General features: G+C 40.6%; 1 protein-coding gene and 1 long non-coding RNA gene across 5 annotated transcripts in view; one reads left to right on the top strand and one right to left on the bottom strand.

Moving 5' to 3' along the window:
• Positions 1–4,800: 4,800 nt before the first annotated feature.
• LOC132658345 (uncharacterized) lies at positions 4,801–7,361 on the bottom strand. Its single transcript, XR_009597821.1, has 2 exons — positions 6,918–7,361; positions 4,801–6,319 (listed from the first exon to the last, which is right to left on the bottom strand). It is a non-coding gene; the product is annotated as an uncharacterized LOC132658345 (long non-coding RNA).
• A 61-nt stretch (positions 7,362–7,422) lies between these two features.
• The window catches only part of CLNS1A (chloride nucleotide-sensitive channel 1A), a 34,517-nt gene continuing 26,081 nt past the window's right edge, over positions 7,423–15,858 (top strand). For all 4 annotated transcript variants that reach the window (XR_009597818.1, XR_009597819.1, XM_004019434.6 and 1 more), the window contains exons 1-2: positions 7,423–7,626; positions 13,998–14,134. Coding sequence is in view for 2 of the 4 variants with exons in the window: in XM_004019434.6 (XP_004019483.2) it covers positions 7,502–7,626; positions 13,998–14,134 (262 nt within the window). In the remaining 2 variants the exon portion in view is untranslated. The remainder of the gene's footprint in view (positions 7,627–13,997; positions 14,135–15,858) is intronic.

The following is a 15,858-nucleotide window of genomic DNA, read 5'->3' on the forward strand; positions in this document are numbered from 1 at the left end:
AAATTAGGTTATCTGTCTTTTAATTGTTGAGTGTCCGACTCTTTGCTACCCCATGGACTGTATGGACTGTAGCCTGCCAGGTTCTTCTGTCCACGGAAATCACCAGGCAAGAATACTGGAGTGGGTTTGCATTTTCTTCTCCAGGGGATCTTCCCCACCCAGGGATGTAAGCTGGGTCTCCTGCATTATAGGCAGATTCTTTACTGTCTGAGCCACCAGGGGAGTCCATCTTGGATGCCAGACCCCTGCCAAATATATGATTTGCAAATATTTCCTCCAGTTCTGCGACTTATTTTTTTACTTTCTTGATGGTGTCGTTTGACATAAACTTTGATAACATCTAGTTTTTCTGTTTTTTGTTTTGTTTTGTTTTGCTTTACCTGTGCTTTAGATGTCTTACCTAAGAAACTGTTGCTTAATGCAATGTTACAAAGATTTGTGTTTTATAGTTTTAAGGGTTTTATAAATTTATCTCTTATGTTTAGATCTTTGATTCATTCTGAGTTATTTTTGTGTATGGTATGAGATTAAATATCAAAATTCATTTATTTGCATCCAGTTGTACCAGCATCATTAATTGAAAAGAATTTTCTTTCCCCCACAGAATTATATTGGAATCCTTGTCAAAACTTAATAGACCAAAAATGTACAAGTTTATTTCTGGACTCTCAATTTTATTCCACTTATCTATATGTTTATCCTTATGCCTGTATTACAGTCTTATTATAACTGTGTAAAAAGTTTTGAAATCAGGAAGTGAGTCCTCTTAACTTGGCTCGTTTTTAAATTTTTTTTTTTTTTTTTTTTTTACTATTCTAGGTGTCTTGAATTTTCATATGAATTGAAGTTTCAGTATATCAATTTCTGTCAAAAAGCCAATTGGAATTTTGATAGGGATTATATTTAATTTGCAGATCATTTGTTTCTTAACAATAATAAGCCTTTTAATCAATGAACATGATTAAAAGAGGTGTCTTTCCTTTTGTTTTAGGTTTTAATTTTTTTCAAGAGTATTTTTAGCTTTCTATGTAGTTTTCTATTGTTAAATATATTCCTATGTATTTTATTCATTTTGATGCTACTATAAATGGAATTTTTTCTAAATTTTATTTTTAGGTTGTTCATTGCTAATGTATATAAATGTTGTTGTTGTTGTTCAGTTGCTAAGTTGTGTTGGACTCTTTGTGACCCCATGGACCACAGCATGCTAGGCATCCCTGTCCCCCACTGTCACATGGAGTTTGCTCATTTTCATGTCCATTGAATTGGTGATGTTATCTAACCATCTCATGCCACCCCCTTTTCCTTTTGCCTTTTATCTTTCCCAGCATCAGGGTCTTTTCCAATGAATCAGCTCTTCCCATCAGATGGCCAAAATATTGGAACTTCAGTCCTTCCAATGAATATTCAGGCTTGATTTCCTTTAGGATTTACTGGTTATCTAAGGGACTCTCAAGAGTTTTCTCCAGCACCACAATTCAAAAGTTTCAATTCTTCAGTGCTCAGCCTTCTTTATGGTCCAACTCTCACATCCATACATGACTACTGGAAAAACCACAGCTTTGACTATAGCTTTTTAATATGCTGTCTGTTTGTCATAGATATCTTTCCAAGGAGCAAGCATCTTTTAATTTCATGGCTGCAGTCACCGTGAGTGAAAGTTGCCCAGTTGTGTCCCACTCTTTGTGACCTGATGGATTATACAGTCCATGGCATTCTTCAGGCCAGAATACTGCAGTGGGTAGCATTTCCCTTCTCCAGGGGATCTTCCCAACCCAGGGATCGAACCCAGGTCTCCTGCATTGCAGTCAGATTCTTACCAGCTGAGTCACTGTATAGAAATACAATTAATTTTTCTACTCATAAATAAATTAGTACAGTGGTAAAGAATCCATCCACCTGCCAGTGCAGGAGATGCAAGAGATGTGGGTTTGATCCCTGGGTCGGGAATATTCCCCTGGATTAGGAAATGGCAACACACTCCAGTATTCTTCCCTGTATCTAGAATAAATAAATCCTACAACTCAACAATAAAAAGACAGTCTGGGACTTCCCTGGTGATCCAGTGGCTAAGACTCCTCACTCCCAATGTAGGGGGCCCTGAGTTGATCCCTGGTCAGGAAACTGGATGGAATCACCTTCACTCCTGCTTTATCTTCTTTGTCTTTGAACTCACCCTCAAGTCCCAGTTCTCCATGAGGTACTCTCTGGATTCTCATGCAGAGCAATCCCATAGCAGCTGGGGCTGTATGGACTTCAATACTACACTTACTACATGATTAAATCCTTCCTGTCTCTTTTAACCCAAAGACTATGAGGCCTCTTGGTTCACTGAACCAAGACCAATTTGGAGGCTCTTCAGTTCAGTTCAGTTCAGTTCAGTCTTAGTCCTGTCTGACTCTTTGAGACCCCATGGACTGCAGCATGCCAGGCTTCCCTGTCTATCACCAACCCCCAGAGCTTGCTTAAACTCATGTCCATCGAGTTTGTGATGCCATCCAACCATTTCATCCTCTGCCGTTCCCTTCTCTTCCTTCCTTCAATCTTTCCTATCATCAGGGTCTTTTTTAAAGAGTCAGTTCTTCACATCAGGTGGCCAAAGTACTGGAGTTTCAGCTTCAGCATCAGTCCTTCCAATGAATATTCAGGACTGATCTCCTTTAGGATGGATTGGTTTGATCTCCTTGCAGTCCAAGGGACTCTCAAGATCTTCTCCAACAACACAGTTCAAAAGCATCAATTCTTTAGCACTCAGCTTTCTTTATAGTCCAACTCTTACATTCATACATGACTGCTGGAAAAACCATGACTTTGACTAGATGGGCCTTTGTTGGCAAAGTAATGTCTCTGCTTTTGTTTTTTTTAATGTCTCTGCTTTTTAATATTCTGTCTAAGTTGGTCATAACTTTACTTCCAAGGAGCAAGCGTCTTTTAATTTCATGACTGCAGTCACCAACTGCAGTGATTTTGGAGCCCCCCAAAATAAAGTCTGTTACTATTTCCATTGTTTCCTCATCTATTTGCCATGAAGTGATGGGACAGATGCCATGATCTTAGTTTTCTGAATGTTGAATTTTAAGAAAAACATTTTTGCTTTCCTCTTTCACTTTCATCAAAAGGCTCTTTAGTTCTTCCAGCCTGGCGTTTCGTGTGATATACTCTGCATATAAGTTAAATAAGCAGGGTAACAATATACAACCTTGATGTACTCCTTTCCCAATTTGGTACCAGTCTGTTGTTCCATGTCCAGTCCTAACTGTTGCCTCTTGACCTGCATACAGTTTTCTCAGGAGGCAGATAAGGTGGTCTGGTATTCCCATCTCTTTAAGAAGTTTCCACAGTTTGTTATTATCCACACAGTCAAAGGCTTTGGCTTGGTCAATGAAGCAGAAGTAGATGCTTTTCTGGAACTCTCTTGCTTTTTCAGTGATCCAGTGGATGTTGGCAATTTGATCTCTGGTTCCTCTGCCTTTGCTAAATCCAGTTTGAACATCTGGAAGTTCACGGTTCACGTACTGTTGAAGCCTGTATTGGAGAATTTTGAGCATTACTTTGCTAGCGTGTGAGATGAGTGCAGTTGTGCAGTGATTTTAACATTCTTTGTCATTGCCTTTCTTTGGGATTGGAATGAAAACTGACAACTGACCTTTTCCAGTCCTGTGGCCACTGCTGAGTTTTCCAAATTTGCTGGCATATTGAGTGCAGCACTTTCCCACCATCATCTTTTAGGATTTGAAATAGCTCAACTGGAATTCCATCACCTACACATTTTTTTTCTTGGGGATGGTCTTGACAACTACCTCCTGTACAATGTCACAAACCTCTGTCTATCATTCTTCAGGCACTCTGTCTATCAGATCTAATCCCTTAAATCTGTTTGTCACTTCCACTGTATAATCGTAAGGGATTTGATTTAGGTCATATCTGGTCTAGTGGTTTTCCCTACTTTCTTCAATTTAAGTCTGAATTTGGCAATAAGGAGTTAATGATCTGAGCCACAGTCAGCTCTGTTTTGTTTTTGTTGACTGTATAGAGCTTCTCCATCTTTGGCTGCAAAGAATATACTCAACCTGAGTTTGGTATTGACCATCTGGTGATGTCCGTGTGTAGAGTTTTCTCTTTTGTTGTTGGAAGAGGGTGTTTGCTATGACCAGTGCATTTTCTTGGAAAAACTCTGTTACCCCTTTCCCTGCTTCATTCTGTACTCCAAAGCCAAATTTGCCTGTTACTCCAGGTATCTCTTGACTTCCTACTTTTGCATCCCAGAGGCTCTTACAATAGTTTAATTAAGAGATGCCACGGCCTGAGTGAGCAACAGTAGGGGAAGAGTTAGGTGACACTTAACTCCTGAGACAGGAATTAAGAAATGACAGGACTTGGTTGATGGGAGGCATTAGAATGTAGTCCTTGAAATGTGTAGGCTGTGCTGCCCAACAGCTTAGTTTCTAAATCACACTCTGCCACTTTAGTGGCTATGGACTTGGGCAAGTTACTTAATCCTTACTTGTTTTCTTATTTGTAAAATAGGAATAATGACAGCATTTATTTCTTAGGTGTGTTGTGAAGATTAAACTAGTTGAAACAAAGTGCCTGAAACAGTCAGTATCTAGCACATAAGCCTTCCATAAGTGTTAGTTGCTATTTTCTTGTTAAAATAATAAAGTTATTATTACTGTATTACTGGATATGAAGAGTAAAAGAGTTTTAAGGAAATAATGATAAATGCCAGGTTTCTAATCTGAGCAACTCAACGAAATGCGGTATTTTTTCATAAGACGGGACACTGGAAAAATAACAGAATTGAGAGAGAAAACTGTAAATTCAATTTTTTTTGGTCACCACACCGCACAGCTTTTGCAATCTTTGTTCCTAGACCAGGGAATGAACCTGGGCCATGACAGTGAAAGCCCAGAATCCTAACCACTAGAGTAGTGGGGAACTCCTGTAAATTCAACTTTTTTCATGAAGACTTAATTTTATAAGAGCAGTTGTAGGTTTACAATAGGTTAGAGAGGATGGTACAGAGATTCCCATATACCCCCACTTCCACACACGTGTTCAGTTCAGTTCAGTCGCTCAGTCATGTCCGACTCTTTGCGACCCCATGAATCGCAGCACTCCAGGCTTCCCTGTCCATCACCATCTCCCAGAGTTCACTCAGACTCATGTCCATCGAGTCCGTGATGCCATCCAGCCATCTCATCCTCGGTCGTCCCTTTCTCCTCCTGCCCCCAATCCCTCCCAGCATCAGTCTTTTCCAATGAGTCAACTCTTCGCATGAGGTGGCCAAAGTACTGGAGTTTCAGCTTCAGCATCATTCCCTCCAAAGAAATTCCAGGGTTGATCTCCTTCAGAATGGACTGGTTGGATCTCCTTGCAGTCCAAGGGACTCTCAAGAGTCTTCTCCAACACCACAGTTCAAAAGCATCAATTCTTCAGCGCTCAGCCTTCTTCACAGTCCAACTCTCACATCCATACATGACCACAGGAAAAACCATAGCCTTGACTAGACGGACCTTAGTCAGCAAAGTAATGTCTCTGCTTTTCAATATGCTATCTAGGTTGGTCATAACTTTTCTTCCAAGGAGTAAGTCTTTTAATTTCATGGCTGCAGTCACCATCTGCAGTGATTTTGGGAGCCCAAAAAAATAACGTCTGACACTGTTTCCACTGTTTCCCCGTAGCCTCCCCATAATCAACATCCCCCACTACAGAGGTACATTTGTTACAACTGATGAACCTACATTGATGCATCATTGTCCCTCAAAGTCCATAGTTTATGGAGAGGCTCCTGTAGCACTTCCAAGTGGAGATGTCTAGCAGGCTGTAGTTAAATATATACATATTTGTAGTTCATTAGAGAGTTCTGGGACAGAGATATAGATTTGGGAATCAGCCACACAGGTTAATTCAAATCTTCGGCATGGATAAGCTTGCCAAGTCAAGTGTTTTAGGCAGCAGCACAGTGGTTAATACTGTTCAGGGTTCTTTCTCTTCTCTTTAGTAAGCATATTAGTGATCTATTGCTGTGTTTACCCCAAAACTTAGTTACTTAAAAAACCACTATTTGGGACTTCCTGGGTGGTTCAGTGGTTAAGAATCCACGCTTCCACTGCAGAGGGCACAGTTTTTAATCCCTGCTTGGGGAACTAAGATACCTGCTTGCACTGCAGCACACCAAAGCAAAAACAAAAAAACACACCAAAATTCAACAGCTATTATCTCACAGTTTCTGTCCGTCCATGAATCTGACACAGTTTAGTTGGATTCCTCTGCCTCAGGATCGCTCCCAAACCTGCAGTCAAGTTGTCAGCCAGGGCTGCAGGCATGTCAAAGCATATAGGACCACAAAGTACATTTAAAAAAAAAAATGATGAAAAATCCATCAGATACTACTTGTGGTTACCATCAGATACTACTTGTGGTTACACTCTGTAACTTCCAAGGCTAAATTAGAAGAGGCCGTGCAGCTTATACCACTCTCTTTCTTGGGATGCTCAACGTCAAAACCCAGTTGCCAAGCTGTGAGGAAGCTCAGGCCACAGGGAAGGATCTCTCAGGATCTATTCCTACTACTTTCCACTAGTTCTCGTTTCAGCTCCATCTTCCCCATAAAGTTGTCACAGAGGAAATGAAGAAATAATAAGGGTAAAGAGAGGAGCCTGGCGGGCTACAGTCAGTAAGATCGCAGAGTCGGACACAACTGGAGCGACTTAGCCTTGAACGGGGCTTGACACTTAATACCCGGTTACCATTAGCTACTTTTATGATTATTTTAAAAGTTTTTATTAGCTCTTAATACTTTTTCAGTGTCTAGTGAAGAAATAAAGAATTCCAAGTCGAATGGATTAATTCTTTTCCCCTCAGCGCCCCATATGCTTGCTGACACAACTAGCCTTTCACCCAGGGTTAATTACCTCTTTGCGCTCGTTTGCACATCTGATACCAGGGGATATGTGGCTCGTGTACTAGGACGGCGTTAGGACCTATACTGATGTCTGGGGCGTGGCTGTTGAGACATGAACAAGGCCTAGACGAGGCGGGCGCAGGTGAGAAGAGCCGAACCCACTTAGGTGACCGACTTGTAAATCAGTGTGGTCTCTCATTGCTATGCAACCTCAGGCAAGAGACTCCCTGCCTTACGGTTCCGTTTCCACTTCGGCAGAAAGAAGAAATTTATTATTTCCTGTGCTTCCTCTCTCACAAGGTTGCTGTGACGATCCTGAAGTAGGATGTGGGGAGAACACTCCGTTATTCCAAACCTGGAGCCTTAGAAATCCGAGGGAGAAGGGAAAAGCCGTAACCTGACAAACTCAGTTCTCTCAAGCCTGTGAGAGCTTGTCCTAGAACGTCTCATCTCTATGGTAGACGGGCTCGAATTCCGGGGCCGACTAAGTTACACTTCCGGGGGGAATTGCTACTGCTTCCGGGGCGGGACGCGGCGAAGGGTTTGCGGTGCCTCAGCCAGCTCCTGGCCGGTGTCTCGGCGCTCCTCGCAGTAATGAGCTTCCTCAGAAGTTTCCCGCCGCCCGGGTCGGCTGAGGGCCTACGGCAGCAGCAACCAGACACCGAGGCTGTGCTGAACGGGAAGGGCCTCGGCACCGGCACCCTTTACATCGCTGAAAGGTAGAGTCTCTGTTTCCAAGGGCTGGCTTCCTGCTCGCCTCGTCTCTGCCGGGCGCGGGCGGTGCGGAGTAGCGTGAGGGAGACTGAGACTTCTGAGGCCGTGGGGCGGGGGAGCGCGTGCCCCGCTTTGCCTTTGAGGTGCCTCTGCTGAGGAGAAGACTCGTGTGTTCCAGTGTCCTCTCCTCGGAGCCTTCATGTCTGTCTTCGTCAGACGGTGTTCGCCTCATTCATTGTGCTTTCTACCCACCTGTTTTCTGGAGGTCTGATGGGGTGCTGCTTTTTATTCAAGGTCTCAGGATTTTGAGTTTCAGGACCTGAGTGAAGAAGAGTCATCGAAGTGCCTGCCTCGTCGGCGATCAGGAATGGGAGGTGTTGCCCTGGGTAGGATATGTAGGTTTAGAGCAAATTGTGCAGGATTTTAAAGCTTGGTTAAGGGGGTATAGGTTTTTTTCTGTAGGTATGAGTGGGGAGAGGAACACCTGCACCCCCACGCTGGTAGGGGTTGTATCCAGAGGAACCTAACTCTCATTTCCATTCCTAGAAGGAATTGCCCTTTTATTTGGGTACCTGGAGCAGTTTTTACTTTCATAGACTTGTTTTACATGTTGAGATTGTAGAATAGAAGTTCTCATTTCCATGACATATGGTTCCATTCATCTTCAAGCCAACAGTCACACACTGAATCTTTTCCTGTCCTCCACTTCTCTCTTTATTCTGTATCAGTTTTGTCTGCAGTCAGAAAATTCCCTGCTTTTAAGAAGTCACATGATTATGTTGGACCCACACAGATAATCCAGGGTAATCTCTCTTTTCTTGTGACCTGATTAGTAACCTTAATTACATACACAAAGTCCCTTCTTCCATGTAACATATTCACTGGTTTGACACCAGGAGATGTGAGAGTCATAGAGGCCAAATTTCTCCCTGCCACAGCAGGCACAAAAAGATGTAAAGAACCCCTTGCTTTCGAAGGAAATCTAGTCATTGAACAAAGCTTAGTTTTCTGGTCAGTCACAGATAGGAAATTTGGATGGGAGGAAGATCAAGTTTGGGGTAAGGTACAGATAATGGGTTTGGTCTGCAAATGTGGATTAGTTGCACATATGAGCATATTTCTTGGGAGAGTTGTGTTAAAGATGAATAGATTAGATACTTGAGAAGAAGAGAGGGCCAAGGATAGAACCTTGGGGACACATCTACACAAGTTATGTTATAGAAGGTGAAGGTGAAGTTGTTCAGTCGTGCTGGACTCTTTGCGACCCTATGGACAGTAGCCTGCACCAAGCTCCTCCGTCCATGGGATTTTCCAGGCAAGAGTACTGGAGTGGGTTGCCATTTCCTTCTCCAGGGAGTGTTCCCGACCCAGGGATCGAACCCAGGTCTCCCTCATTGTAGACAGATGCTTTACTGTCTGAGCCACCAGGGAAGAAGAGACTTGAGGAAAAAGAGAGGAGTGGTCAAATAAAATCAAATCTGAAAAGCAGTATTTGAGGGTATTGACAAGAAGATCTTCAGAGATCTTGCAAGGAGTGGAAGATCTCCTTTCTTTCAAGGAGTGGAAAGTGGAACACATATTCTTAGCCCCTACACAATCCCCCTTTTCTCCATGGCTTCTCTGTGTACTGTCTCCTGTATAATATAAATCCTATTAGGGGAAGGTCCTATACTTGTTTTTTCATTTGGATAAATTTCAAAGGTAAAGAAAAGTTGCAAGTGTTGTAAATTAATAGCCATAGCTCCTTCACAGAGATTCATCAGTCTTAACATTTGGCCACATTTATCTCTCTTTTTTCTGAGCTTTTTGAGTTGCAGACATGTCATCACTTCACCTATTAATACTTGTGCCAAAATCTAAGGATAAGGACATTCTCTTGTATAACCATAGTGAGGAAGTACAAACTCCTTTTAAGCTCTTAACTGTTTAAAAATTATTTATTTCAACTTTTTACTAACATCTTTTTTAAAAAGTATTTTTATAAAATATACATACAAAAATATGAATTATAAATAGATAGTTTTATATTTAACACCAGCATAGCACCTCAAGGTTAAGAGTAGAATATTATCAGTACTTTGGACACCATTTTTCATCCCTCTTTATTCATTACCTCTTTGGTTTCTTGCCCCTTTTTGTTCTTTCCCACCTAGCATTTCCAAATCTTTCTTTTTTTTTTGGTCTGTGTTGGGTCTTCCTTGCTTTGCGCATGCTTTCTCTCATTGTGGTGAGCAGGGCTACTCTTTATTATGGTGTTCAGGCTTCTTGTTATGGAGCACAGGGCTCTAGGCACATGGCTTTCAGTAGTTGAGCATGTGGGCACCAGTAGTTGAGGCGCATAGGACAGGTCCGTGGCGTGTGAAATCTTCCTGGACCAGGGATCGAATCTGTGTCCCCTGCACTGGCAGGTGGATTCTTACCAGGAAAGTCCCTGTGTCTTGACAGAGTCAAGATCTCAACAAACTGGGATTGCTTCATAGAGGATGTGATGAATGAAGATTGACAGTTAGCCAGGTAAATGAGGTGGGTCTAAGACGAAACATTCTAATTAGAAGAAACAGGATGCTCAGAGGCAAGGATGAGAAACAATGTGTGTGTGAGGATATATATTGTGTGTTCACACACACATACACACAGTCAAGCAGTTCTTTTATCTGAGGGACCAATGGAGAAAGAGTGGAAACATAGTAAAGCTAGAGAAGGAGCTTCCCTGATACCTCAGTGGTAAAGAATCCGCCTGCCAATGCAAAGGACACAGATTCAATCCCTGATCCAGGAAGATCCCACATGCCACTAAGCTCCCGAGCCACAACTGTTGAGCCTGTGCTCTAGAGTCAGGGAGCGACAACTACTGAAGCCTGTGCGCCCTGGAACCGGTGCTCGGCAGCAAGAGAGGCCATCGCAATGAGAAACCCACGCACCACAGCTAGAGAAAAGCCTGTTCCGCAACAAAGACCCAGCACCACCAAAAATAAATAAATAAAGCTGGAGAAGGAGGGAGTCATGTTCCTGAGCTTAGCTTATAGCCTAAAGGCATTGTGCAAACTACTTCAGTGTTTTAGGCAAAGAGGAACAGGGTCTGATTTGTTTTTAGGTAGTTTTTCAGATGTAGATTGAGAGATTTGGAACTCTTTTGGATTTATTTTCAAAGCTTAGTTTTTATAGGAATTTGACTTTTTGTCCAAATGAAGAAAGGAACAGAGGCATGAATCATTCAAATTAAATCATTTGAAACAAGTGAAATAAAATATTTAAATTAAAAATAGGTAACTTAAATTTATAAGTAATGCTCTTTTTTAGTTTATATTTATTCCCAAATAAATTTTAAGCCAGATAATTAAGCCAACCTAAATTCAAGATCTCTCTTACCTTTCTGTCCTGTCTTTTTCCCCATGCCAGGAATAAAGTACACTGTTAATTCTTGTGTGGAACCATTGGAGGATAGCACAACATTTCCTCTGTATCTTTACTAGCTTCCAGATTCTTGTTTTTCCCTTATGTGACTCATGGTTTCTTTGGGACTGGATATGTAGTTAGGGCTTCCCTGGTGGCTCAGACAGTAAAGACTACCTGCAATAGGGGAGACCTGGATTCGATCCCTGTGTTGGAAAGATCCCCTGGAGGAAGGCATGTCAACCCACCCTCGTGTTCTTGTCTGGAGAAGCCCCATGGACAGAGGAGCCTGGCGTCCATGGGGTTGCAAAGAGTTGGACACAACTGAGCAACTAAGCACAGCACAGGGTATAGTTAGATAGTTTGGTTTTGAAGGGCTTTTCTTCTAGAATATATGAGAAGAAAATAAGTAAAAAATCAGAACTTAATAATGAGAGTAAATGTTGCTTTTGAGTGAAACTGTCTTCTGTTCTGTTGAGTATATAATCCATGCTCCTATATAAGATTATGAGCGCTCCACGGGAAATGCTCTGGGGAGACAGCATTTGTTCTGCCAGCAGTAAGGAACTACAGAGCAGTAATTATGTGCTTTTTAAAGTGAAAGCCATAATTTACAGGCACTGAGTCTGTACTTGTTTTTCAGCTTTTCCATCTCCTAATTGAGTCATTAAAGAAAATTTTGTGGCTCTGGGTATTTCAAATCATTTTGGATACTGAAATTTGGAATACTCCTTTCTGAATTATGATAATGCCAGGGGATTTCTGAGGTGAGGAAAAAAGGAGTTTATTTGCTTTAAATAATATAGTTTTAATAAGGAACTGGCAGTACTTCTGTGATGCCTGAGCACTATTTCTTCTCCACATTAAGAGGAAAGCAGTAGAGGAAAGGCCCATAGAGCACGTGCAATCTAACTACAATAATAAAATCTACTTCTTTGGACCCAATGGAATGAGTTATTCTAGAACTTTTACCACTTTAAAAAGCTTCCTAGTTTTTCATTTTCAATAAGCGTGTTGAAACCTTTCTCAATGACAGTGCTTTTTTTTTTTGCCTTTTTTTCTGTTTTAGTGTACAGTTCCGTATGTTTTAGTGTGTTTACAGAGTTGTACAATTTTCACCATAATCTACTTATGCCTTTGCTTTTATAAGTAAGTGAGAGTCAAGTGTTACACACTTGTTTTGTGCTATTAGCCATTGATTTCCTTTGGGGGATTGAGGTGTAAAGCTCAGCCTCCCCTTACATTGAGTATGAATGCTCTCAGACTGCTGAACTGTCATTGTTCCCACACAAGAAGTCCTAGGGTCTACTATTGTGTTTGTTTTTGCTTCCTTAGATCTCAGACTGCCAGGCTTGTTACAGTTGTATAGAAATAGAAGATATGGGGTTTTTATTGCATTAACTTCTTTTTAAAGTAAAAGCTTCATTGACCTAATTTACATAGCATGCAATCCATGTATTTAAATATATGTGTGTATGTGTGTGTGTGTATAGGACTACCCTGGTGGCTCAGCAATAAAGAATCTGCCTGCAGTGCAGGAGCAGCAGGAGACACGGGTTCAGTTCCTGGGTGGGGAAGATCCCCTGGAGGAGGTCATGGCAACCCACTGTACTATTCTTGCCTGGAGAATTCCATGGACAAAGGAGCCTGATGGGCTACAGTCCATGGGATCACAAAGAGTCAGACGTGACTGAAGCGACTTGGCATGCATACATATAATATATATAACATACATAAATATGTTATATATTAATAAATAGGTATATATAACAGAGTTGTGCAGCCATCAACACAGTGTTATTTAGTTTTAATTTCTTATTTATTTTTTGGCCATGCTGCACAGCCTGTGGGATCTTAATTCCCCAACCAAGGATTGAATCTGGGCCCCAACACTGAAAGCACCAAGTCATAACCACTGGACTGCCAGGGAATTCCCAATTCCTGAATATAAGAATATTCAGGAATTTTAGAATATTTTCATTGTCCCCCAAAGAAACTGACACCCGTTAGCAGTCACTTTGTATTTTCCTCCAGCCCTGTGCAACCAGTATAGTGCATTAGCTTTTATTTTATTAACATTTTTGTGGTTTCTTAACCATCTTTTTTGAAACTTTTTTCCCTGCTAAATGGTGCAGTTCCAGATAGGTGAAGTATTACCGAAAAAGTCAACCAGTCCTTACTCAAAACTCAGTTACTGATTTTCCTGATTCTTTTCCTTTGTTAAAGCAATAAAATATTTGTATTGACCACTTTTGAGGGATAACTAGACATTGCTTATTTGTGGCTTTCTCCTTAAGTTGCAGAATAAATGAAAGGCTTCATAACGTCTGCTTTTCAATATGATGATTATTTTCCAGCTTGTGTTATTACAACCATTTCATGTGTATGTTATTTAATGTAGGATTAGTGGAGAAATTAGTGCTTCTTAGGTATTGCATATTTACATGCTAAGCACTGTGGCAGTGATTTTGAAGAATGTTAAAGCTTTGTCAAGTAACTCATGTTCTGTCCAATACATATAAAATTCATTACCACAGAGTTAGGTGCTCAGTAGTATATTGCTGAGCCTAAGTGCAGTTTAAGAAAAGAAGAGATCATTGCACTGGAATAATCGAAGAGAGGGTTTATGGAAAGACTGGGACTTACCCAGATGAAAAAGATTTGCCAAACCAAAGAAGATGCCTGAAGACATTTCAAATATAAACAAGCATAAAAAGGCATAGAAACATACATGTGACTTAAGAAAAGTAGCATTTCAAACCTGTTTGGATATTTAGATAGGGGAAAGTGAACTATAACAGAATTGTCTTAAAGAAATTAAATTCCTGCTGCAAATTTTCTTCTTTTAGGAAATTTCTAAACAATATGCTTGAATTTATTCACATATATATTAATATATGTCCAAGCTGAAGCTTTATAAACGTTAGGACATCAAATTAGGATTTAATTTCTTCAAATAATCCACTTAACACATATTTTTCAGCCGCCTGTCTTGGTTAGATGGCTCTGGATTAGGATTCTCTCTGGAATACCCCACCATTAGTTTGCATGCAGTATCCAGGGACCTAAACGCCTATCCGCGAGAGCATCTGTATGTTATGGTGAATGCCAAATTTGGAGGTATGTATGGTATAATTTAATCTTGAGCTTCCTTTGGCAGTATATTTCAAAAAGCAGTCACTGATGATAATCAGTGTAGTATTCAAGCCATTCACTTATTTTGGATAATACTTTCTTAAGCAAAATTTCAGCACAGTAAAATAATTTGCACACTGCCTTTTACTTTCTACATATTAATAGTTGCATTTAAAATTATTTAGCTGTTATGCATTTGCATTTCTTGTTTCTCCTCTTGAGTTTGTTGTTATTTCTCTGTGTAAAGGCATTTACCTTTAGCACCCTTAGAGGCTTGGATCCATATGCTTCCCTTCTAAGAGTTTAGGATAGAACCTGTCTTGTTTTGTTATAGAAATAGTTCTTAATGGTGGACATGTTGCCCTCTCCTGACATTTGGCAGTTATATTTTGTCATGGCGTTTTTGTCACCACTAGAGGTGGAGAGGAGTGCTACTGGCATCTAGTTAGAGGCCAAGGATACTACTAAACATCCTGCAATTCCTAGGACAGGCTCCCACAACAGAGAATTGAATTAACCAGTCCAAATGTCAATATTATTGTCTCAAGATTGAGAAACCCTATGGTACAAGATTCCCACATCTTGCAGATGGAAGAAACAACAGAGTTGTAAAAATCTAGTGTGGTTGATGAAGAAGAAGTAAGAAAGATTTTTAAAATCCATTTTTTAGGCTCTCCATAGTGAATTTCCCTGAGAGCTCAGTTGGTAAAGAATTCGCCTTGAAAAAAAAAAAGAACCTACCTGCAATGCAGGAGACCCCGGTTTGATTCTTGGGGCAGGAAGGTCCCAGAAGAAGGGATAGGCTACCCACTCCAGTTTTCTTGAGCTTCCTTTGTGGCTCAGCTGGTAAAGAATCTGCCTGCAATATGGGAGACCTGGGTTTGATCCCTGGGTTGGGAAGATCCCTTGGAGAAGGGAAAGGCTACCTACTCTAGTATTCTGGCCTAGAGGATTCCATGGATTGTATAGTCCATGGGATCACAAGGAGTTGGACATGCCTGAGCCACTTTCACAGTGAGTTTCAAGAATTCTGAGTGAGAAACAAGTTAGGCATGAAATAAAAGCTTATGCTTGATTTTTTAAGTATAACTAAAGTTTATATAGTATATTAGTTTAATATATTCATCCTTTGTGAGAATGAATAACTTTGGAGTTGAAAGACTATTGTTACATTTTAGTAAACTTTTGATTTCAAGATAGTGCTTTGCTTTTTGAAATAGCATGTAAGAAACAATGCCATGTATTTTCCTTTTGAGCTATTGCTCCTCCAATTTGGGATTTTAATAAGGTTTCAGATATAAGATGAGCATTTATACTGTGTGACACTAATTATTTAATTTTAAGACTTTTGGCACACCCTGCTTCATTAAGTGATAATGACTGATTTAGCGATTTGAAAATATTTTTGGTGTGAGATTTTAAAACTCTTGACATTGGGAAGCGTCCAGAGGTAGATAAAAATTTAGTGGAATTTGAAAGAGGGTAAGGAAAAGTCAACATTCAGAAAACTAAGATCATGGCATCTGGTCCCATCACTTCATGGGAAATAGATGTGGAAACAGTGTCAGACTTTATTTTGGGGGGCTCCAAAATCACTGCAGATGGTGACTGCAGCCATGAAATTAAAAGACGCTTACTCCTTGGAAGAAAAGTTATGACCAACCTAGATAGCATATTCAAAAGCAGAGACATTACTTTGCCGACTAAGG

Source organism: Ovis aries, chromosome 21, assembly GCF_016772045.2.
Source record: "Ovis aries strain OAR_USU_Benz2616 breed Rambouillet chromosome 21, ARS-UI_Ramb_v3.0, whole genome shotgun sequence".
Classification (NCBI taxonomy): Eukaryota; Metazoa; Chordata; class Mammalia; order Artiodactyla; family Bovidae; genus Ovis; species Ovis aries.